Here is a 24,185-nt window from a genome sequence, read left to right on the forward strand (position 1 = left end):
TGAGCCCTGCGCGTGCGGGATGGCGAGAAGATACTTCCAACGGGCTTGTGCACAGCACTTTACCAACCGGTTGCTTGCAATCTAATAAATTTGGGTGCAATCGGACCAGCCGTTCCCGTGATCTGCAAGCGGCATCCTGCACGTGCGCACATGCAAATTGAGTCAAAACTGACTTTTGCACGGTACCCTACTAACCGGTTATCAGCTGTGTACCAAATTTGAGCGCAATGGCCCAGCCGTTTTCGAGATCTGAAAGCACCCCCTGCACGGGCGAACGTGTAGTAGCACCCTTACCGTAACACATAGGAATGCATTGCCTGGAGAGCATCTACCTGCATGCCAACTTTCGGCGAAATTGCCTCAGTAATTACCGAATTATTGTAATGGGGACGACTTTGAGTTTTAACACCTCTTCTTTTTGCATTTTGTACGTGCAGTGGGGTGACTCACAAGCATCGAGAGCATCGGATGTTTGATTGAAGCGATGTAACTACCTTACAAAAATTACTGTATGTCAATCGCCTAAGCGGTTGCCGAGATATAATATGTAGGCCTCTCAAAATCGCCACTTTTGCAAAATAGCTTGAACCTTTCACGTGCACCGTGCCACGACGGTCACCTAGATGCATCAAGAGTAGACAATTACGGGGTAGAAGGGATGGGGCTACCCAGCAAAAAAGGCCGCAGGGCAATCGGCCCAGCGGCTGCTGAGATATAAGCCTCCCAAAAGCGTTACAGGCCGGGCCGCGTATTCGCCAATAGTATTACACGAATCGGCCCACCAACTAGCGACATCTCTAGTGCGACGTCATAGCCATCCGACGTGACAATCATGCATTGAGGCCAGATTTGAGTTGAGATTTTTTTTTAATTGTATATGACATTTTATTTGAAAGTGTGTCGTCGTAGCCGAGTGGATAGAATCTCGGTGTGATGAGCGAAGGGTCGATGGATCGATTCCTGCTTTAGCGGTTCTTTTCTAAGAAGTCGGTTTTAGACACGCATTTTTGGCCCCTAGGCCCTAAGTTCGCACGCCAATATCGTACGCCCAAAAAATATATGACAAGTATTCATCTGATTAAGGAATAAGGGGTGAGTATTGAAGCATCCAAGAGCGCAGCATCCAACGGACGCAACATCCAAAACCTTGGCATCCAGCGATCAAAACGTCCAAATAACATCCAAAACCGACCCCTTAGGGATGATTCAGAGCATCCAAGAGCGAAACATCCAAAACTGCAACATCCAGGACCACAACATCCAAAATCGTATCATCCAAATTGGCAGCAACCAAGGACGAGGAATTGTAGCATGACATCCAAGAGTGAAACATCCAAGGGTGCAGCATCCAAAACCGTATCATCCAAAAAACATTTTTGGCACCGCAGCATCCAAGACCGTATCATCCAAAATAGTGACATCTGTTGTACAAGCTGTAAACTATTAGTTCAATGGCTGTCCGATAGGTGGTGGCACGTACGGTTCCTAAGTGACGGAATTGTATGACATCACTGAGTCTCTATACAGTGGCATCCCTATAATGACCTTACATCCTCAAGACGGAGGTGCGTAGCTGCTGGTAGCGACATCGCTGCGATACCACTACAAACACGACATATGACATGAAGACGCATTGCAGCGTATCCAAGCGCGGCACGTATGTAGGTAGGCTGAAGTGTCGATAATGGAGACCGATACCGAAAGTGGGTTTATTAATTGCCCTTTCAGTTTTCACACCAGAAGTGCCTAATAAGTCGTGTAGTGTCCAGGTCCACCATCCCCGTAACCAAGCCTCCGCAAGGATCTTCATCTCACCGTCAGATCGCGCTTATCATCGTCAGCTCCTCCCGTTCCTTCACAGTTAACCTTTTTCCTGTCCTATGTGATATATATTCCATGTTCCAGAGGGCAAAAAAAAATATAAAAATAGCCGTTTATACCAGGGGTGCGGAGCCGGAGCCGGAGCAGCCGGAGCCGGCATATTTTGCCCAGAGCCGGAGCCGGAGCCGTAAAACAATATAGCCCGGAGCCGGAACCGGTGCCGGAGCCGTCAAAAAAGGGGGCGACTCCGGCTCTTTTTTCAAGAGGAAAAAATTATTGACCTAGTTCGGTTTGACAGTACAAGGCAATGTGGTATTCACTATTCAAATTAGCCTTGTTATGCAAATACAGAGGCAACGTGTACCAATCCAATTTCAATCGCCCTTTCTCTTCCACCCGTAGGTATTTAAGTAATAGCATAGGGGATGTACTGAGAAGGAGCCGGAGCCGCCGGAGCCGGACCATTTTACTCGGAGCCGGAGCCGGACCGTCTGAAATTTCCACGGCTCCGCATCCCTGGTTTATACGAAAAAAAAAGTTTTAGGTAACAGATTTTGACTGAAGGGAGCCACGACATTACTTTTGCCAGCAACGTGTTCCCCTCGTCGAGTCGCGTCGAATGAAATTCGGACTTCTAAGGTCATTTGGAAAATTTGACCTCGGGTCAGGGCATGGCCTGACCGGAAAGGGTCATGCTGCATATCAGTCGATCCGTATCCCCGAGTTGAACACATCTGACATGTTTTTACCGCTCTAGCACGTCTGTCGTCTCTTATATCAATTCAAAAGAAATAGTTTTAAAAAACTGCTGGTGACCCTTCATGACCTGAGATAACCTCAGGGTCACACAAAGGGGTAACGGGTGCAATATTCGGGTGTGTCATGTTTTCCAATAAACCGATGTTTGAGAGTGTTTATAGATAGCATGGGCGTCGAAAGCGGGGGGACGGGGGACGCCCTCCCCCCGCCGGCAGTCGAGGAATCCGGGGGGGGGGACGTCCCCTAAAAAAAATCGGCCATAAAGAATTTCAAAAGTGACTATTTGCAACGGTCATTCAATATGGAGTCATGTAAACAGAAATAAACCATTTTTAAAAGAATACCTACTGATGCTGGTCAGTTCGACGGTACAACTGAGAACTCAGACACTTAAGCGGCTCAGGTACAGCCCACCGCTAAAGTAATGCACGGTTTTAGTGTTTTACCAATCTCAACGGTTGGCTTTGACTGGCGATTGTTTAATGCGGAGTGATCGAAAAGAAGATGTCAATAGCTAAAGTTGCAGCTGCAAGGGTGACGATACATATACCTAAGCTACATTCGAAGTTTCATTGTAGTCTGGCTAATCGTTCCTAAGCTTCATAAGCAGAACATATCCATGACTGAAACCCCACATTACTTCTGCTGTGGACTGTACACCCACCAAAGGCTGAAGTTCGGTCCTCTGGGTGGGGTAACAGCTGCATAAGCCACACATTCGAATATTCACAATACTCAAGCAAGCACTTCTAAACGGCCATCCTCCCGTGCTAGGCAAAACGACAGCCGAAGGGGCTCACCAGTTCACCATGACCTTAGAGGCTTAGAGTACCTGATGCTGGTGTAAGAGGTCAGAGGACCTCGCCACGGTCTGGGATTTTTTATTGGGTTAGGACTTTTCGGTCTGACGAGACCATTTCAGAGCCGGAAGGAGATGGGAATGAGGGGGAGGGCGAGGGGGGACATTTGGTCTGGGCGAGCACCCTGGTGAGTCGACGAGGCTGAGCCCGTCCAGAGGGCAGGCCGACCAGCACCCCAAGCACACACCAGTCACCGCACCCGGTTACGGGCGTGCTCTTATCGGGGGTTCCCGCATGGGATAAAGTTGCCCGTCCAGCCCGGAACAAGGAGTTGAGGCGTGAAGGAGAGGGATTTGACTGCCCTGAGGATAGAAATGACGGAACGGTGTGTGGTATGGGAGGGTCCAGGAGGTTTGAATACTCAGTGTGGGCCTATATTGGTCTGACCTCTTTACTGATACGACCACCGTCCACCAGTCACACTCACAACGGTCAACAGAACCTACAGCTCTTATCCCACCTGCCCACGATCGGCTAAAACGGCTTCATAAATTTCGAAGGAACTGGTTAAGAGCTCATTGCTCTTAACCAGTTAAGAGCAATGAGCATGACTTCAAGCCAGAGAATGTCGACTCTGACTTCGGAGTCGAAGTACAAACGACTTCGGTGACTCCAGCTCCGACTCTGGCCAGAGCTGTCAAGTCAAGCTGACGAGCTGTCAAGCTCCGGCTCCGATCCCGCAGTCCTGCACTTGCACTACACAAAATTTCAAACTTCTAGGAAATAAGTTATACGGTTAAAGGACCACATTTTTTTAGAGGGCTATTTGACTTTGTGACCAGACCTTAGTTAAGTGTTAAGGAGCGGACCTTAGTTAAGGAGCGGGTTGGATGCCACATTTCGAGTCGGGAGACGTCACTGCAGACTTCGAAACTCCAAAGTGACTTTATTAAGCGGATTGATAAACTATGGATATCTATGGAGAAAATCCGGGAACAGCTCAAGCCAGTAGCGGCGGAACACCTTCAATTAAGGGGGGGGGTGGGCACTGCCGACTTTTGGTCCCATTCTTTCCATGCATCGCCCATAGGGCTAATGTTAAAATGCCAAAATCAAAAGGGGACACGGTGCCCCGGTGCCCTCCCCGTTCCGTCGCCTATGGCTCAAGCGGCCACAATAAGCGGCTGGATTTATTATTCGAGGATTTATTAAGCAGGTTCCACTGTACAGCATTAGAAAATAAGTCCACTGCAGGCCTACGTTGCTAATGGGTAGGTACATCGAATAGAGACTATTTGCTTAGTTTTGATATGGCCCGAGTTTTGATATGGCCGTGAGGAAAACAGTGGTGTTATGATTCAAACATTAAAAAGGCCAAAATCATTTTTATCTCATGTCTTATATTGCCTTTACTTGCAAATAACTACTCATATGCTAGATTCTACATGATTCTATTCAAAGTTCCGAATCCACCTCCCCAAATTCTCCCTTTTTTTACTTGCTTCGACAAAAATACACAAATCACGAGAATGCAAATCCTCGCGCTTATTCCGGCAGGGAGCTGTCGTTCGCAACGACATCCTCCCCCTCCCAAGGGCTGACGACACGAGGAACGAGGTGGCAGCTCCCTCAGACAGTGTCCTCCTCCAGCACACAGATCCGTCGCACCGGGCGGTGCACTTCACCGCCGTGAACCCGCACGCGGGCAGAGCGCACACGACCGTCCGGACCTGGCATCACCTCCACCACGCGACCGAGTGGCCACCGACCGCGTGGCATGTTCTCCTCCACCAGTAGGACCAGGTCTCCACGGGCCAGATTTCTTGTCTCACGAGTCCACTTCTGGCGGCAGATCAGACTGGGTACATACTCTCTCAACCAGCGGGCCCAGAACTGATCCGCCAGCACCTGTGTCTGACGCCAGAGCCGCCGGCTGGACGTGTCTCTGTCGCTGAAGACACCCGGTGGAAGACAGACGGTCCGGTATCCCAGCAGCAGGTGGTTGGGTGTGAGCGCCTCCAGGCCATCATCCTCAGAGGACACGTAGGTCAGCGGTCGGCTGTTCACCACGGCTTCAGCCTCCGTGATGACAGTGTGTAGGACTTCGTCAGTGACAATCAGCTTTCCGAGAACGGTGCGGAGTGCCCTCTTCACCGTTCCTATCATCCTCTCCCAGATGCCGCCCATGTCCGCTGCCCCCGGCGGATTGAAGCGCCAGATGATGTCAGCCTGAGACAGTTGGTCGCTGATGTCTTGCTGGTTCCACTCGTGGATCAGCCGGCGGAGCTCTCTCTCGCCAGCTCGCAGATTCGTGCCGTTGTCGCTGTAGATCACTTCAGGCTTGCCTCTCCTCGTGATGAACCTCCGAAGTGCCATGAGGAAGCTGTCCGTATATAGAGACTCTGCTACTTCGAGATGGACGGCTCGGGTAGTTAGACATGTTATCAGCAGACAGTATCTCTTCTGCTGCATGCTGCGCCGACCCGACCTGGTGACCAGAGGCCCGAAGAAGTCAATCCCAACTGAGCTGAAACTGCGACGGGTGTCAAATCTCGAGTCCGGGAGATCGGCCATGAGCGGCTGGCATGGCTTGGCCCGTCGACGGCGACAGACTACGCAGGCGCGCACGACCTTCTTCACTGTTTGTCTTGCCCTCGGGATCCAGTATTGCTGACGGAGCTCGTGCAGGACGTGATCTGTCCCGGCGTGCATCAGCCGCTCGTGAGTGGCTGCGATCAGCAGTGACGTCACACCGGCTTCTCTTGGTAAGATGAGTGGATGGCACGCCGTCTCTGATAGCGGAGCACGGTCCAGGCGGCCTCCGACACGTAGCAGGCCATCTTGACCCAGCTGCGGAGACAGAGGCAGTAGGCTACTGCTGCTGTCTATGGGAGCTCCTCTTCTCAGCGCAGCCAACTCCCGACCAAATTCCTTGCGTTGCAGCAGGCGAATGATAGCGGCATCTGCTTCTCGGAGCTCAGGTGTCGACAGGGGGCCGGAGCCGCGCCTACCAGTCGTGCGTGCGGCCGCCAGATTCTTGCAGAATCGGAGCATCCAACCCACCGTGCGCCGGTACCGGTTCCAACTAGAGAAGCGGCTGGGGTCCGGTAACACTTCAGACGTTGTCTCGCTCCCATAACTCACGCTCAGAACCGTCTTCACCTCAGGATCTTCTTCGGCGACTGACCGTGGTAGAGGATCCTCCGGCCACATCTTCTCAGGCTGCCATAGGAAGTCGGGCCCATGGATCCAGCGGCAGTCTTCAGTCATCTCGGATGCCACCAGTCCACGAGTGCAGTCATCGGCTGGGTTTTCTTCTCCGGGTACGAATCGCCACTGGGACGGTTCGGAAACACTCCGGATCTCTGCGACACGATTCGCAATAAATGTGTGGAATCGCCGGCTGGTGTTGAAAATGTAGCCAAGCACGACTCGGCTATCGCTCCAGTAAATTGTCTCGTGGATGTCCAGTGTGAGCTCTTGTCTCACACAGCAGGCCAGCCGTACAGCCATGACAGCCGCCTGTGTCTCCAGTCTCACAATGGAGAGTTTCTTCAGGGGGGCGACCCGGCATCTGCTCATAACCAAGGAGCAATGCACCAGTCCATCTGGGTACACTGTTCGAAGGAATGCTACCGCACCAAATGCCCTTTCCGAGGCATCACCGAACACGTGGAGCTGTGTCTGACGTGGCCTTTCTTCTAGTCTTCCGTACCATCTTGGCACCGTGACCGCTGAGACTCGTGACAGTTCGGTGAGCCATGCAGTCCATCGCCGATATTCATCTGCGTCGAGCTGCTCGTCCCAGTCACGCTGAACAGACCAGAGGTCTTGAAGGAGCAGCTTCGCCAGCAGCGTGAATGGAGAGAGCAGGCCAATGGGATCATAGATCGAAGCCACCACACGTAAAACTGAGCGTTTTGTCTCTGCATCTTCAGTAACTATTGGCGGCTGGCTTACAGACAGCTTGTCTCGCTCTGCGTCCCACATGACGCCCAGCACCTTCTCCGTCGGCAGCGGCCCTCGCAAGTCAGTCGCACTTGACACCCGGTCGTCCGTCGGGATCCCGGCCAGCACCTCTCTGCTGTTACTCAGCCACTTCCGGAGGCAGAATCCGCCTTTAGAGACCAGCGCTGATACTTCAGAAACCATTTCCTTCGCTGCCCAGATGTCCTTCTCTGACGTCGCCAGATCATCCATGTAGAAGTTGTCTCGGACGGTGGCCGCTGCGGCTAGGCCTGCCGCTGATTCAGAACACTTCTCCTCTGCTGTCTTGTTCAGCACATAGCTGGCTGAGGCTGGAGACGAGCGCGCACCAAAAATCACCCGATCCATCTGATAAATGTCTGGGGGTCGGTGCACCTCCAGACCTCGCCAGAGGAACCTCAGCGCCGGCTGGTCCTCTGCCCTCACTGCCACTTGTAGGAACATCTTCTCGATATCTGCATTCAAGGCCACTGGTTCCTGTCGGAATCTCATGAGTACCCCTGGGATGGTTAGCAGGTAGTCTGGCCCTGTGAGCAGGTTTTCGTTCAGAGAGGTGCCACCGTACTTAGCCGCGGCATCGAAGACGACTCTGATCTTCCCTGGTTTGTTCTGGCTCGTGACGGCATGGTGAGGGAGATGCCAGCATCGATCGTGAGACTGACGCCGCTCCTCTTCAGACAGTTTCCGCGCGTAGCCCTTTCCTATGTACTCCTGCATGACCTTCTGATAGGCGTCAGCCTTTTCTGGCGCTCTCTTCAGTCCTCTCTCTGTGTTCTCTAGCCGACGCAGTGCCATTCCATAGTTATCTGGCAAGATGATACCGTCAGAGCGCCACAGCAGCCCGGTCTCATAACGGTCACCTCTCCAACGGGTCGTTCCTTCCAGTATCCGTTCAGCCTCCAGATCATCGGCCGAACGGGGAGCCTTGAAGTCAAATCTAGTCCCGTATGCTTCAGTTGACCACCAGTCTTCCATCATCTCTGACAGCGAGTCCCGATCTGAACGCTCGGTCCGAATGTGGAGAACCTCTCGAGCACCGACCGGTAGCAGCTGCTGCACATTTCCCGTCAAACACCAGCCAAGGTGCGTTCTTATGGCCGTCGGCTGGCCTGGAGGGCCGACACGCACCTCCTTCTGCAGCATGGCCTCCAACACATTCGCACCGAGCAACAGCTCCACGGGCCGGCCATTTGTGTCCGGGATCGAGATCCCTGCCAGATGCTTCCAGTTGTGCTTTTCCCTCCAGTCGATCCTCTGCGGACGCAAGTTGAGTTTCTTGACGGAAAAAACTTCTGGCACCGTCAGGCGCTCTTCTCCGTCAGCCGCAGCAACTGGTGAAACCGTGACTGTGGTCCGAACAGACATCCGTTTCTCGCCAGTTTCTTCCACATTGTTGAGACGCAGCTCTTCTGGCTCACCGGTAATCCCCAATCGCCGCAGCACGTCTTCTGTGCAGAGAGAGGTGTCGGCGCCGGCGTCCAAGAGAGCGCATGTGTCAACATACGCGCCATCATCTCCATGCACCCGTACCGGCACGACCTGAAGCAGTGTTGACACGCGGCTGCTCACAGGCGCTGAATTGGTAGCGAGCACCCTGCGCGGGTCTTCCACGTCCACTTCTTCCAGCTCGCTCACCGCCGATGCCGGTGAATGGAGCAGGCTGTGATGCCGCCCGCGGCAGCCATCCTTCCCGCACAGCGACTTCTTGCGACATTGGTGAGCCCAGTGACCCTCGCCGAGGCATCTGAAACAGCGCTTGCTGGCACGAACCACCTGAAATCTCTCGTCCGCCGTCATGGCTCGAAACTGTTCACACTCGTCCAGTCGATGTGCCCCTCTCTGGCAGATTACGCACACTGCTGCAGGTGTGGCTGCGTCCTGAGTAGCCAGCGTAGTTCGCTGAAGCTCACCGCTGCTCACTGCCGGGGGGCGTCGAGTCGTCCGTGCTGATCCTCCCGTCTCCCTTCCTTGACTGGGTCTCCGGTAGTAGCGCGCGGCGCCCAGCTCTGGGAGGGCGCGCCGACCCGCGAGCACTACTCCTCGCAACCACTCATCCAGATCTGACAGGGTCGACACGCTGTGACCAAGTTCCAGTTCTGCTTGTCCCCACTGCCACGCCAGATTCATTGGCAGTTTTGCTACCACTTGGCGCAGGTTGGTCGTGGCCGCGAGATCAGCGTCGAAGCGGTAGGTGGTCAGGGTGCAAACAGCCGCGTGAAGCGAACGGGAGAGCTGAGTGAGCCCCGCAAGGTCATTGGGTCTCACGGGAGGGGATTGCAGTACACTCCCCAGAGTCTGCTGCACTACCGCTGCTGGGTCTCCAAATTGTTGTTCCAGCTCTCGGAGCGCCTCTTCATAGAGTGCACCATCGCACAGCAGCCCCCTCACTGCCTCTCTTGCCTCTCCAGTGAGGCAAGACTGCAAGTGCGTTAGACGCTCCGTATCGGTCAGAGTACCGTTGTCGTGTACCAGTGCCTTAAAAAGACCACTCCATCTAGGCCAGTCTAGCGGAGAGCCGTCAAATTTCTCCAGAGATATCCTAGGGAGTGCTGCTGTTGTTTCTCGGTGTTCGACCCGTCCGCCGGGAAGGGCCGTTATCCAGCTCCGGGTGCGATTCTGTGGGTCTTCGGAGACTCGTCGGAGCCTCGCAGCAGGCTCCCTGCGCGGCGAGTCACCGCCGGCAGGTTCCCGCTCCTCTACAGCTGGAGCCACAAGACCGCTCCCGGTGCCATTGCCGTCCCGGAAGTCCTCCACATCCTCTCTTGTCCCTTGAGAAATTGCATCGTCATCCTCCACGAGCTGCAACTCTATGGCATCCACCTCAGCTGCGTCAGCAGCTTGACGTGCATTTGCTCGTGCTTGCTCTAATGTTGACTGGATTTGGGCTTCTTCCGCAGCGGCTGCTGCTGCCGCCGCTGCTGCCGCCGCTGCTGCCGCTGCTGCCGACGCGGCCTGTCGGGCCGCAGCAGCCCGCTCCACATCTTCCAGAGCCCGTTGGGCTTGAGCGGCTTTCACTTGTGAAACCTGTGCTCTTCTACGCACAGAACTCTGAGTCGATGTGCCCGACCCTGCTACACTTCTCGTTTTCAAACTGGTTTGTGATTTGGACGACATGTTACGTTACGTTAGTGATAATCAAGTTTACTTTACTGGCCTGATCCGGCCCGGAGGACCAAAATGTTATGATTCAAACATTAAAAAGGCCAAAATCATTTTTATCTCATGTCTTATATTGCCTTTACTTGCAAATAACTACTCATATGCTAGATTCTACATGATTCTATTCAAAGTTCCGAATCCACCTCCCCAAATTCTCCCTTTTTTTACTTGCTTCGACAAAAATACACAAATCACGAGAATGCAAATCCTCGCGCTTATTCCGGCAGGGAGCTGTCGTTCGCAACGACAAGTGGGTTCTAATACCGCCCGGTCGGTATTAGAACTCAAGATTACTTTACTACTCAGGTTGGTTCACTAGGGAAATAAAGGCGCCGTAGCTACGTCACGGATTTGGTAGCAATCTGGTAGCAATTTTTGCAGACATCAATGGCGCACGTGTTGTTTGATCGTCGCCAATACTATTTTACTGTACTATTTTGTTATTTCACTGCAATGTATTTTACATTACATTTGAAAATTAAAATAAACAAATATTCGTAACCCAGCAAGTCAGTTATTCTTTGAGGCAGCACTCTGTCAGCATTGAGCCTTCAGAATGTGTTATTTGATAGACTTTCCCACATTTTCTACTCTTGTGGAAAACTTTCTTAGTCATCAAAAATGTATGCACATATGAATAATTAGAACTTCATTTTCAAAGTTTTATAGAAATAAGATTTCACATTACATTATCATAAGGCTACCTGTCCATTTCGTCCAACCAATTAAATATTCATCCAGCAGAAGACAGGTACCTCTGACAAGGTACTGATATCTCTTATCTACACCAATATTTCAAGAAAATGACAGAGACTGAGAAGCTATTAAAACTTCAGCGTATGAAAGGGATGTTATGGCTTATGTACATTGAAAAACATCAGATAATGCTTTTGAACCATCTCATTCACCAGCACACATCAATCCGGCTCCTGGCTTCTGTCAAGGAAACATTCCAAAATAATGCATTATTTTATTTCATTGACCACCTTGCAAAAGACAAACAGCAAACACATCACCACCAAAAACAAAAATAGTCAACAGGTAGGTACCAGCTGATCTAGCCGTGCTGTGTCATGTGCCTTTGAAAAACTTGAATAGTCGGGGTTGAAGAAACACCCCAAACTTAGCCATTCATGCATGAACAAGTGCAAATTCTGGTCGAGCATTTAAATAAAAATGAAACTAACAGCATTGTAGGTTACAATTATAAAAAGACAATTACAAAAAAACAGCAGAGCTTACTCTACAAGGCATAACCATTAATTTCATAAAAATTCGCATCTCCGAAGTTTAACCCACCTACCAGCCACCTGCACATTTCTGCGCACACGTGCTGCGCAGTGTGCACAGTCACTACACATTACACAATTATGAGAATTAAAATAGTTTTAAACAATCAAGCAAGTCAGGACTGGTATGCAGATTCACAAGTTCTATCAACATCTTCAATTACCAACAATCAAGAGCACCTTGTGATCTCAGTAACTCCGCAGATCCATCTTCTGTTTTCCATTTTCAATTTTCAATTGAAATATAAGTTCCATCTGGGAGACGCATGTTGCATCATTATCTTTAAACAATTATTATGCTTGAACTTTTGATTTTTCATGTGAACTTCACTTCAAAAGTTGATTCAATTTTTAAAGTTGTATAATGCTACGATCACGGCGCACCAAATCACAGATAACTTGAAAATAACCAAGCAAAAGCCACATTCTTCAGCAAACTATGAGAACTATCTGATCCATGCTGCGTTGAAATAATTGAAAATCGCCAAAATCAGTCAAAATATGACAATTAAATTAATATAAACTTCATAAAACTCTGATTTGTGAGGCAATGCGCAACAGAAATGCGAGGGAATATGGTAGTAATCTGGTAGCAATTATGAAGGATTTCCCCTGTCGCTGATGAAAAAACACTTGAAACAAATTTTTCAACGCAGAGGAAATCCTTCATTATGAGTTGCAGGGACCATTTGATTGGCCCATTTTAGATAAATATAGGCCGAATGTTTCGATTTCAACCCCATTTATCGTAATGAGACGAATCCATTGGCTTAGTGGTACGTCTTTTGAACAAATGTAGGCCTTAGATTTCTCCTTAGCCCGCCTGAAACACACCATGCTTTGCATGCATTTCTATGGGTGAAGGAAAATTCATGCGCCGTGATGACGTCACGGTAAAGGAATTCTGAAGCTCGTGAACGGGGGCTGTTAGAACTGCCCTACCGGCCGATTACCTACTGACCGGCCCGAATTTATACGGGCCGGCCTTACGGTCATTATTGATACGGGCCAGGCAGCATTAATACGGGCCGAGTTTTCAAACGGACCGTAACGTTAAACATACCTAGGTGTTTAGTGTTCTATAAAAAGCAAGACTATAGAGCTTTTGCGTGTAGATCTTTTGCGCTGATGTTGATATTTTATTATACAGTAGGTATAATTATACTTTTAAAAACACTTTGGATTATGGGGCTGCGGATTCCGGCGAGGGGGGGGGGGGAGGCAGGGCATGTGCAATTGCAGACGTTGAAAATCCCAAGGTGTGCAAACTGCAAACACTAATTTTTGCACATCCACATTTCATTGCGGGCTCATGCGGGCTAATAAGGGCTCTCACAGGCGCTTGCTTGTCTCAGCCCGATGCTCGAGGGCCCCAGCCCGAGCCTGATGGCCCCGCACCGGAACTTTAAGTCCTAAACAGGTACAGTCCACAGCAGAAGTAATGTGTGGTTTCAGTCATGGGTATGTTCTGCTTCTGAAGCCTAGGAACGATTAGCCAGACTGCAACGAGACTTTAAATGTAGCTTACATGTATCTTCACCCTTGCAGCTACAACTTTGTCTATTGACGTCTTCTTTTCAATCAGTCCGCATTTAAAAATCGTCGGTCAAAGCCATCCGTTGAGATTGGTAAAACCACACATTACTTTAGCGGTGGGCTGTACGTGCGGGTGTTATCTTGCAGGTTATCTCAGGGCCCCATGGGCCAGTATCGAAAGGCTCTCGCCGGCTCTTAAGGACCCCAGCCCCCTTAGGTCTCTTGGGGCCGAAGTCTGAGGGCCCCGCACCGGTACCTAAAAGCCCAGTTATCCCAGCTGGCCCCACGCCAGTTTCTAAGGGCCCTCACCGGCTCTGGAGTGGTGAGGATGACCCGGATACCATTTACTGAAATGGATAGGTCATCTGAGGTCAAATATGGTAAAAAGTAGTTTTTCCACGATATAATGGTGCTTAAAACTAGTAAATAGTGTGGTACCAAACTGTCATGACATGTCGATCGCTAGGTGCAAAAAGACCTGCTTGGGTCAAGACAAGACCTGACCTTGACGTGGGTCGAATAGTGAAAGTGACCTACCGACTACCGAGGCCTATCAAATACATATTTCGAACCATCTCGACGGAAAAAGGATGGTACAAATTTTATGTCTAACGAGTTCAAAACGATTAAGCTAAAACGGTCGGAGCTTGGGCGGGGAAGCTACCCCGCCTGCCCCCCCCCCCCCATCCCCGTGGCGACGATAATGATTGAAACCCAGAGGCTTTGCCTGTAACCGTACTAAGTTGAATTATCGGGCTGCAAATGTAGGTACAGGTAATCGGTCGGCTGCCATTAACCCGCGCTGGGGGGAGGGGGGGGGACTCTACAGAGAACTCCCCTCGCTTTTCTGCAACATCTTCTAAACGACTGGGCGTATCCATGCACACGAAACTTGCAGTACCTACTACCTTGAACCTTCGGCTCCATCACTTTGACACCTCGTGTTCCAATGAAAATTTCTTCGCTTCTCATAGGTCAACCGGAAATAACGTCAGAGTGACGTCATGTTCGGTCAATTTCGATGCAAAACATTCAGCTACGGTAATCGCTCCCAAGAGCTTAGTTTCTTAACTAAATCGTTTTTCTTAGGTGTAGATTTTTATCCGCTGGGACTGAGAGCGTGAGATGATGTCCCCGTATAGCCCAAATCTTTAACGAGCTTGCAAAAGATGACTGATGTCATCACTGTCAACCGTGGAAGCCGTATGGCTACCCATCTACGCTGGAGTACGAAAAACATCATCTCACTAAATCATTTTTCTGAGATGAGAGAACTCAGAATACATACGGATCTGTAGGGTAAGGTGCCTAATTAGCGACCCCCTTAATTTGAGCCGTCATTGCTCACGCTATATGGGTGCCACTGTATTACTGGCTTGATCTTCGAAGAGATCGTACATTTTGCTATTAAAATCCATTCATTTTCTGCACCAATATCCACTAATTTATTTGCACTGAGCATTTTGGCAAACTATTGCAATATAGGGAACTCGTCCCGATTAACGACCACGGTGAGGGTCGCTAATAAGTCTATCGAGAGGAGAACCACTAGCGGTATGCACTGCTAGCGGTTCAAGTGGTGACCGGCTACTCTCAGCCGTGACCGTGTTGGGCGCAAATAGGAAATATGGGTTGCGACACATTTTTGACTACCATGCAGTGCACAGTAACAAGATTCACTACGGGAAAACGGCAATCAATTGGAAAAGGATTGTCGATTTAAATAAAAAAGGTGCATTATCCCGCGCCCCGCTGGGCTATTCAGCCATACGCGCCCTGCTGGGGGGGGGGGGCAGATTCTGCCCCCCCTGTCTAACTTCCGAACCGATGGTCGTAGAAAGACGGGGAAAACGGCAATCGAAAGCTCTCAACAAGGCGGATCTTAAGAGCCCAATTTTTTTTGCTTAAGTAGGTCAGAGGTCAGGTCAAGGTCAGGTGAAGGGTACAAAATACAAGTTTCTACAGTATCGGCCTTGCACCGTAGTTGCCGAAGAATGGACTGAGACTGATTGCCCAAAACGTGTTCTTAGACTACCAAGACAATATTCATTGCACACAATGCCATTCAAAGGTCAAGGTCAAGGTCAGGTCAGGTCAGGTCAGGTCACCAAAAACAAAATATAGAAAAGGGCATGTGCGACACATGTTTTATGGGTCATTTTACTCATGGAATTCAATAGGCACACTCAATAAGTGATATGGACCACCTCTGGATGAATTTCAGGTCGAGGTCAGGTCAAGGTCAGGTCAAGTGAGGTCAAATTTTGAAGTTGGTTGTTAAGGCCTAAAAAGGTGTCTATTCGATGCAGTTTCTCACGGCGAATCGAATGGTGCTATTTTTGTTTCCGTACGAGGTTTAGAACTTCCAAAAAAATCATTTTTCAAAATTTTTGTGTGTTGTGACGTCATAAAATTTTGAATAACTCCCACATTTTTGAACCGATTCTTCTAAAAATTGGTATGTAGGTGCACATAGACCACTTCTTTGACATATATTCCGGTTTTTTCGATAAACTCAAAATTTTGGATTTTATAAATATTTTCCCAAAAAAGTCAGTTTTTTGGAAAAATTTTGGCCAAAATCCAAAATTTTCAAAAAACCGAAATAGCCATTTGATAGACAAAGTAGAATCACGTATAACATTTTTGTTACGTCTTGATTCCTTTAAAAATGAAGATGATAGCGGCGTTTGAAATTTTGCCGTTTTTTAGGCGAAAATGGCGAACATGACGTCACTAAAACGTCAATTTCTCAAAACTTTTCCGACGGATTTTGCTCAAATTTTCAGGGAACGTGTCAAATTGATGTATGATAAGGTACTGAAAGTTTGACGTCGCTAGCGTAACGCGTTTAGAAGTTATTGGCGAAAAACGGGAGGGGGGGCAGATTCTGCCCCCCCCCCCCAGCGGGGCGCGGGTTATCTTAATGTGCATCGCTTTTCATCAGATAGGGTCCAAATGCACACGTTTTGGATAAGAAACTGGCCATTTTCATTGCAACTCCCCTAAAACGTTCCACCAGAAGCACCAACAACCGGAAATGAATTTAGTTTGATAACCAAAGTATGGCAGACCTTTTGACATTGTTTTTACCCCGATTTGTCTTCCCAGCTTTTCTGTAGGGAGGATAGGTTGCAAATAGGAAAGGGTCGCTAATTAGGCACCTTACCCTACAGCGGGGGAAGCCGGGGGAAGCCCGGCATAATAAGCTCTTTTTTTATTTTTATGACATACCTTGCGTGATGTATAAAATGTTGATACCCTGTTAGCTTGATAAGTTAACTGGCCGTGTTGTCCCAAACCAGAGTTGGCCTATACGTTACGTTATTTTGAAGTTTTCGGTAACCCGTAGCTGTCAGTAGGGTAGCCTGGGGCAAGACGCCCCAGACAATTTATTTTGCTACATAACTTTTGTCCTACATCACCTGGAAGGCCAAATTTGTGCTCAATGCGTTCTTTGGACATTTTACTTTAAATTCCACCCCTCAAATTCATTCACTCATGATCGGACTCCAAGCTAGGAAGTGATTTGTGAAGCAACTGCAAATGGGGCATTTTGCCCCAACCCCAGGGCAAAACACCCCACGGCCCGGGGCAAGAAGCCCCATACTCTAGATTAAAGATTAAACATGCTAGTTGACCAAATCTTATGTGAGAGGTCCGTTAGACCTTGGGAGGCACGGCACTGAAGTTAGCACCTTCCATCCTATCAGGTGTTCAGCTATGACACTATTGTATGAGCAGGTTTTTCACCTGCCTCATAAGGCCAAATAATAAATTATTGCCATGCAACTGTCAACCGAATACTTCCTTTGCCACCCGGTTGCTGAGAAAACTACACATAAATGCATAGAAACTTACTGTTTGCCAGCTACCGAACATTAGGAAATGGGTAGTACGAACAACACATGAGGCAAAACGCCCCATGGGGCTTTTTGCCCCGCGACCTACTGGGGCGTTTTACCCCATCACGTAGTTCGGTCAGAAAACAACGCCTTGCACTCCAGCAAGACATAATTTAACACGAACCAACCCGGCATTATAAGCGTTAGATAATAGTTGTTCAAAATACATAAAAGTCGTTAACCTGATGTGGACCATAAAAGAACGCCATGATGCATAACCTGACAACAAAACATAAAAATCGCTCCCAAAACACATTTTTGGCTATATCTCCCTAAGCAGTCATCACAATTTCTTTCCAGTCTGGTCATATAATAATCATATAGTGCACGTTTTATAGAAGAGAGAATATTTCCCCAGATCCTTGCCAGTTCCGAGAAACATCGGTGAGGCGTTTTACCTCGGCGGGGCGACTTGCCCCGGTCTACCCTACCGTTTCGTAGCGTAATTGGGATGTTTCGGTAGCGTAGTACGGAAAATAATAGAATAACGTAGGAACTACGAAATGGATTCCGTAGCAATTACAGGTCAGCTGTATTTGTATAAGGTACATAATTTTTTTTCAGTTTACTCATATCGTCACCAGACCTCCGGCCGTTTACATGGATGTGAGACGCCTGCTATATAAATACCACCGAGTCTTTCTTCCGGCCGGACCGACACCGAGGATTTCCCACTGGGGAGTCCCATGGAATTCTATGTCGGAAGTCCAGCGCATCTAGCGAGTAGCGCGTAGGCACCGCCGCACCGACGATGCTGCAAAGCCGGCGATCAATGTGCGCAGTATTTGGCTTACTAGAGACTAACCGTTTCCACTGGGTAGTGGATGATGACATGTTGCATAACGTAGTACGATAAAATAATTTGCTGCGTTAATTAACAAATACCGTAATTCAGTAACGTAGCAATATATAACGTATCGTGATTCGGTATCGTAGTTTTGGCCAAAAAAGCAAACGTAGCGTAACGTAGTGCGTAACGTAGCGTAGCGCAGGCCAACTCTGTCCCAAACACGGTTGCCTGGCCGTGTTGTTTACGTTTTTTTTTAGATTTCACCTCTGTCGATCGCCCCCCCCCCCCCCCAGTCAAAAATCCGTGGCGACGCCCCTGCCTGCAGCCTCAACGAATAACTTCTAGTAAAGTTATCCATCAAACCAAATACCATCGACCTCCTAACCTTTCGGTAATGCCACCAGGCGCCAACAGCTAACAGCTCTGTCCGCAATTCATTGCTTTGGTGCATCTGTACCGGCCGAGCAACGAGTTGCCACGCGGCGCGCAGCCGGCGCCAAGTGCAGCTGCACCTAGCGAGCGAAGAGCTAGCACGCGGCGCGCCGATTTGGCGCGCTTTTGGTTCCCGCGCTTTCCTGCTATTTGGCGGGAGACAGCTAGTGGCGGCGGCGGCGGCGGCGGCGGCGGAAGCACAGAGCAGCCACCGGCAGTCGGCTCTGGTTGTCAATAAATATAAGCGGGATCCACTGTATAATACCTAGTGGCGTCATATTACCTAGTGACGTCACATCGTGAAGATGTGCCGCTAAACACGACGCATTCGCCACCTGTCAAGCAAGCCTAAAACTAATAGTTTATAACACATATGCCAGGTGGCGCTACTGAGTCCCTTGAGTGGCTCCATCTTTTCTGTATTGTTTTGGATGATACGATTCTGGATGTTGCATGCTTGGATGTTTCGCTCTTGGATGAACCGTCTTTGGATGATACGATTCTCAGATATTCTCGTGCTGCCATTTTGGATGATACGGTTTTGGATTCTGCATCCTTGGATGTTTCGCTCTTGGATGCTCTGAATGCTCCCAAAAGGGCCGATTTTGGATGTTATTTGGAGGTTTTGATCACTGGATGCTGCGGTTTTGGTTGTTGCGTATTTTGGATGCTGCGCTCTTGGATGCTTTAATAGTCCCCCGGAATAAGTTGCCAATGAACTGCAGTTGCAGTCTGTACCTGAAATACCAATTGTGTTACGGTACTGTTGATACTGTCGATCCCCTGGTGGCAGAAATGTTAAAGTTATAGTTAAGGCATAGCTCCTATAGATGACGCCTTTGACGGCTGGAAACTGATAATCTCGTCCCCTGATTATGCTAACAGCTATGCCCAACTTTTTTGTGCATGGTGATTCTTACATGAAAACTATCTAATTGCATGTTAACCAGCGTGCGATTTTTAGCTTAGTTTTCGCTACTTTTAGGTACTTTACCTTGCCAAGTGCCACCTACTTTCAAAAGGTCAGCGCCACCCCTGTCATATCCAGCAGGAGCTGCGTGCTCGGTGCTATCACCCATTGGCAGTGAGAAATATTGATCAATGGTCATCGCCCAGCACCATTTGTCTTTCCATTGGCTACGTTCGCATAGTATGCACTATGCATTAGTGATGTCAATTGTCAATCACAGAAAATCAGAACACCGATAGCGTTGGTAATATCATTAATATCAGTATAGTCGTTTATGGTCAGTGACTTGACCTGACCTGAATAATATGCGGTTGGTGTCACAAGATCTGGCCTGAATCAACGCGCCTGATTTTGGTCCCCTATGGTCAACGAGTTCGGAGCAATCGTGAAAAGTCGTCTGGGTGTGGCACCTCTTCGGCGGGTCAGGGTTAAAGCTTGAGTTAAACGTTTTAAACAATTTCTTTGGTTATTATATTAACTCTCAATAACTTGGTCTTATTGATATAGGTGGTCTTATTGATATGCGTATTCATTAATTAATCTGGTACCGAAATTCATTATCCCTTCATCCTTGTAATGTTCACGAGTTTCTCGTTTATTGGATACGGTTTGCATGCTTTCGGCTCATAAGAATTGCTTCAATCAGATTTCAGAATACTTTATAAAAAAGATGCTTGCTTTTATATCAATACCCAACAATGACCTGTAGTCGATAGTTCCGATGTTTATATATTTCCGATATTTCCGATGAGACTGTTGAGCCCATCCCGCATGGGCAGGTCAACCAGCCGCAGCCATCCTGGGCCCGATCTCACCAAATGCGGTAAACTCGCTTCGGGTAGCTGCAGCCTGCAAGTTACCGCACCGAAATAACCCCAAGCAAATAATCCAGGCTCACCGGCCCAAGGGCCCAGCGCCTTGGAGATAGAATTGGATAGAATAGAATCAATGGTTAGGAGTTGCTACTGCCAGTCCTGAAGATACGACGGCGGATAAAAGGCACAACTCACCAGTTTTTTTTTTTGCTTTTTTGGCGGACCAAGGCTGAAAAGTGAAATCCCATGCTTCTTTTCAGGTGTTTATGTATTATCATTATTATTATTAGATCGTGTATTCCACTAACCACAAGCATAAAGTGGGCGTTACAGTAGAAAGTACGTTTATTGAGCTACTTACTTCAAAGCAAAACATGACGTTCTTATGCACGTATAGGCTAGCATAATCTTCTTGTGCACGTATTCTTATGATATTTATCAAGCTTCTCTTTTTTCGTCAACGCTTTGTTTTCAAATAGGTATGTCTAACATCAAATCAAAGGTACAGCATGTGTATACAGCTGGCTTTGTGGACCACCGATTTGCATCTCTGCGAATTCCCACCACCCCTCACCCGTACATTGGTCTCTGACCACTGCGCCTTGGGCCTTTCAGCGGTCGTGCAGCCTTGACCGCCGTGCCTGGGTATAAAATGTCGCTCGAGCGCCGGCAATGCCAGTCCAACACTGGAGCGCACACGCAACATGAAGGTGAATGATAAGTAAATAATAACTGTATTCGGTAACTGTAGAGAAAATAAAGTCAACCATCACTTCACCTTTGTCTTCGACAGTATTTTCCTTCCAAGATTATTAAAGCAATTACCTCATAAACTTCACATAAGTTTTATTTTATAGAATCGTATATGTAAAATGACCGTTGCGAGCATTCCGTTTATCTGAACAAATATTACGCCTTTTTCAGCTCTTCCTGATCGCCGCCCTGGCCGCCGTGGCCGCCGCCCAGCACGGCAACAGCTACGGACACGACGAGTACGACGCCAAAACGCCGTGAGTAGCGTGACTCGGTCATAAATGCGCTGTCAATGCCGGTATTACTGACTGTTCGGAACATAGCAGTAGCTTCACTGAACTTGCATGGCCTGCAAATGCCAAGCCTTACCGTAATGCATCAATTCATTCATTCATTCGTTCGTTCGTTCGTTCGTTCGTTCGTTCGTTCGTTCGTTCGTTCGTTCGTTCGTTCGTTCGTTCGTTCGTTCATTCGTTCGTTCGTTCGTTCGTTCGTTCGTTCGTTCGTTCGTTCGTTCGTTCGTTCGTTCGTTCGTTCGTTCGTTCGTTCGTTCGCTCGCTCGCTCGCTCGCTCGTTCGTTCGTTCGTTCGTTCGTTCGTTCGTTCGTTCGTTCGTTCGTTCGTTCGTTCGTTCGTTCGTTCGTTCGTTCGTTCGTTCGTTCGTTCGTTCGTTCGTTCGTTCGTTCGTTTGTTCGTTCGCTCGCTCGCTCGCTCGCTCGTTCGTTCATTCACTCATTCATTCTGTTCCGTACAAATTAGTCACGAGTTTTCCGTTTTTTATCAAAATGTCGGCTGTGCTGTGAACTCTTGACTTTTGATTCTGATTTATCTCCCAACGCTTGTTTTGTCTGTCAACCGTTCTTCTCGTCGCTTCCGGCCGGCCGGCCCTCGGCGGCCCGAGCCATGTGAGGCCATGTGTGGGCCACTTGTCACCGTCCTGGGCCGACGGCCGCGTCCAAACCCGAACAGTTGTTCAACGAGCGTCGCCAGGGAGAGGACCCGACAGCCCTCTGGCACGACTGAATATAACCCCAGCCGATAGCGAGCGTGTCGATTGAGTGAACCGCGAGCCGCGATATCGAACCGAACAACAACACATTCATTCGAACATTCATTCATTCATTCATTCATTCATTCATTCATTCATTCATTCATTCATTCATTCATTCATTCATTCATTCATTCATTCATTCATTCGAACATTCATTCAATCATTCATTCATTCATTCATTCCCTCATTCATTCATATTGTATTGTTTCAGGTACGCGTACGACTACGCCGTACACGACCCGCACTACGGCGCCCAGTTTAACAAAAAGGAGACCAGTGACGGCGGCAACGTCGAGGGCTCCTACAGCGTCGTGCTGCCCGACGGCCGTACCCAGCACGTCAAGTACTACGCCGACCACTACGGAGGCTTCAACGCCGACGTGTCCTACGAGGGCTACGCCCAGTACCCGGAGCACCACGCGCCTGCCTACAAGGCAGCTCCTGCCTACAAGCCCGCTCCTGCTTACCACGAGCCCGCCTACAAGCCCGCCTACAAGCCGGTCCATAAGCCCGCCTATACGCCTACCTACAAGGCCGCTCCGCTCTACAAGCCGGTCTATTAGCAAGTCTAGTCTATTATAAAGTCAACAGAACAATTACATTTATGCATACTAAAATTTAGCACCGGCCATGGTCGGCATTGTCTGTACCTGAGCAGTGTATCAGTTCGCTTACTTTGCCTTTGTACATATGTTATGTGTATGCTGTTAACTATGTGTTATGTATGGAAGTCTTTGTCTATGATGTTAGATGTCTAAAATGTGTTTTGTCTTTCATGTACTTTTATGTCTGTGGTTTGCGAAATAAATACTGATGTCTTGAAACTACACAATTCTATTTTACCTTCTTCTATGATATGTACACACAAGCTTATCATTTTAGCTCCGCTTGATAATAACCCGCGCCCCGCTGGGCTATTCAGCCATACGCGCCCTGCTGGGGGGAAGGGGGGGGGGGCAGATTCTGCCCCCCTGTCTAACTTCCGAACCAATGGTCGTAGAAAGACGGGGAAAACGGCAATCGAAAGCTCTCAACAAGGCGGATCTTAAGAGCCCAAATTTTTTGCTAAAGTAGGTCAGAGGTCAGGTCAAGGTCAGGGCAAGTTCAGGTCAAGGGTACAAAATGCAAGTTTCTACAGTATCGGCCTTGCACCGTAGTTGCCGAAGAACGGACTGAGACTGATTGCCCAAAACGTGTTCTTAGGCTACCAAGACAATATTCGTTGCATACAATATCATTCAAAGGTCAAGGTCAAGGTCAGGTCAGGTCAGGTCAGGTCACCAAAAACAAAATATAGAAAAGGGAATGTGCGACACATGTTTCATGGGTCATTTTATTCATATAATTCAATAGGCACACTCAATAAGTGATATGGACCACATCTGGATGTATTTCAGGTCGAGGTCAGGTCAAGGTCAGGTCAAGTGAGGTCAAATTTTGAAGTTGGTTGTTAAGGCCTAAAAAGGTGTCTATCTGATGCAGTTTTTCATAGCGAATCGAACGGTGCTTTTTTGCTTCCGTACGAGGTCTAGAACTTCCAAAAAAAGATCATTTTTCGAAAATTTTGTGTGTCGTGACGTCATACAATTTTGAATAACTCCCACATTTTTGAACCGATTCTTCTAAAAATTGGTATGTAGGTGCACATAGACCACTTCTCTGACATATATTTCGGTTTTTCGATACGCTCAAAATTTTGGATATTATAATTATTTTCCCCAAAAAGGCGATTTTTTAATCCAAAATTGTCAAAAAACCGAGGTAGCCATTTGATAAACAAAGTAGAATCACGTATAATCTTTTTTGTTACGTCTTGATTCCTTAAAAGATGAAGATGTTGGCGGCATTGAAATTTTGCCGTTTTTGAGGCGAAAATGGCGAACATGACGTCACCAAAACGTTATTTTCTCAAACATTTTCCGATGAATTTCGCATTGATGTATGATGAGGCACTGAAAGCTTGACGTCGCTGGCGTAACGCGTTTAGAAGTTATTGGCACAAAACGGGAGGGGGCAGATTCTCTCCCCCCCCCCCCTAGCGGGGCGCGGGATAAGAAATAAGGATTCCAAAAATCAATTATCGCCAAGCCAATTTCGGCATATTTTCATAGAACTGTCT

At 48.5% G+C, this 24,185-nt stretch overlaps 1 protein-coding gene across 2 annotated transcripts; it reads left to right on the forward strand.

Annotated features, from left to right (window-relative positions):
* Positions 1-356: 356 nt before the first annotated feature.
* Positions 357-22,898, forward strand: LOC122374989 (cuticle protein 7-like). Of its 2 annotated transcripts, none has more exons than XM_043354115.1 (4): positions 357-380; positions 20,879-20,973; positions 21,188-21,273; positions 22,278-22,898. In XM_043354115.1, the coding sequence occupies exons 2-4, from the start codon at positions 20,968-20,970 to the stop codon at positions 22,627-22,629; spliced, it is 444 nt and encodes a 147-aa protein (XP_043210050.1). In that variant the 5' UTR covers positions 357-380; positions 20,879-20,967; the 3' UTR covers positions 22,630-22,898. The 2 variants fall into 2 exon arrangements, with proteins under 2 accessions (XP_043210050.1, XP_043210051.1); XM_043354116.1 differs by lacking the exon at positions 357-380 and having other exon boundaries at positions 22,278-22,649; positions 22,797-22,898.
* The last annotated feature ends 1,287 nt before the right edge of the window (positions 22,899-24,185 follow it).

This window comes from Amphibalanus amphitrite, unplaced genomic scaffold, assembly GCF_019059575.1.
Source record: "Amphibalanus amphitrite isolate SeventyFive unplaced genomic scaffold, NRLGWU_Aamphi_draft 001752F_arrow, whole genome shotgun sequence".
Classification (NCBI taxonomy): domain Eukaryota; kingdom Metazoa; phylum Arthropoda; class Thecostraca; order Balanomorpha; family Balanidae; genus Amphibalanus; species Amphibalanus amphitrite.

Coding starts and splice junctions, on each gene's coding strand:
- LOC122374989 (XM_043354115.1), top strand. Junction 21,274..22,277: donor GAGTACGACGCCAAAACGCC/GTGAGTAGCGTG, acceptor GTATTGTTTCAG/GTACGCGTACGACTACGCCG.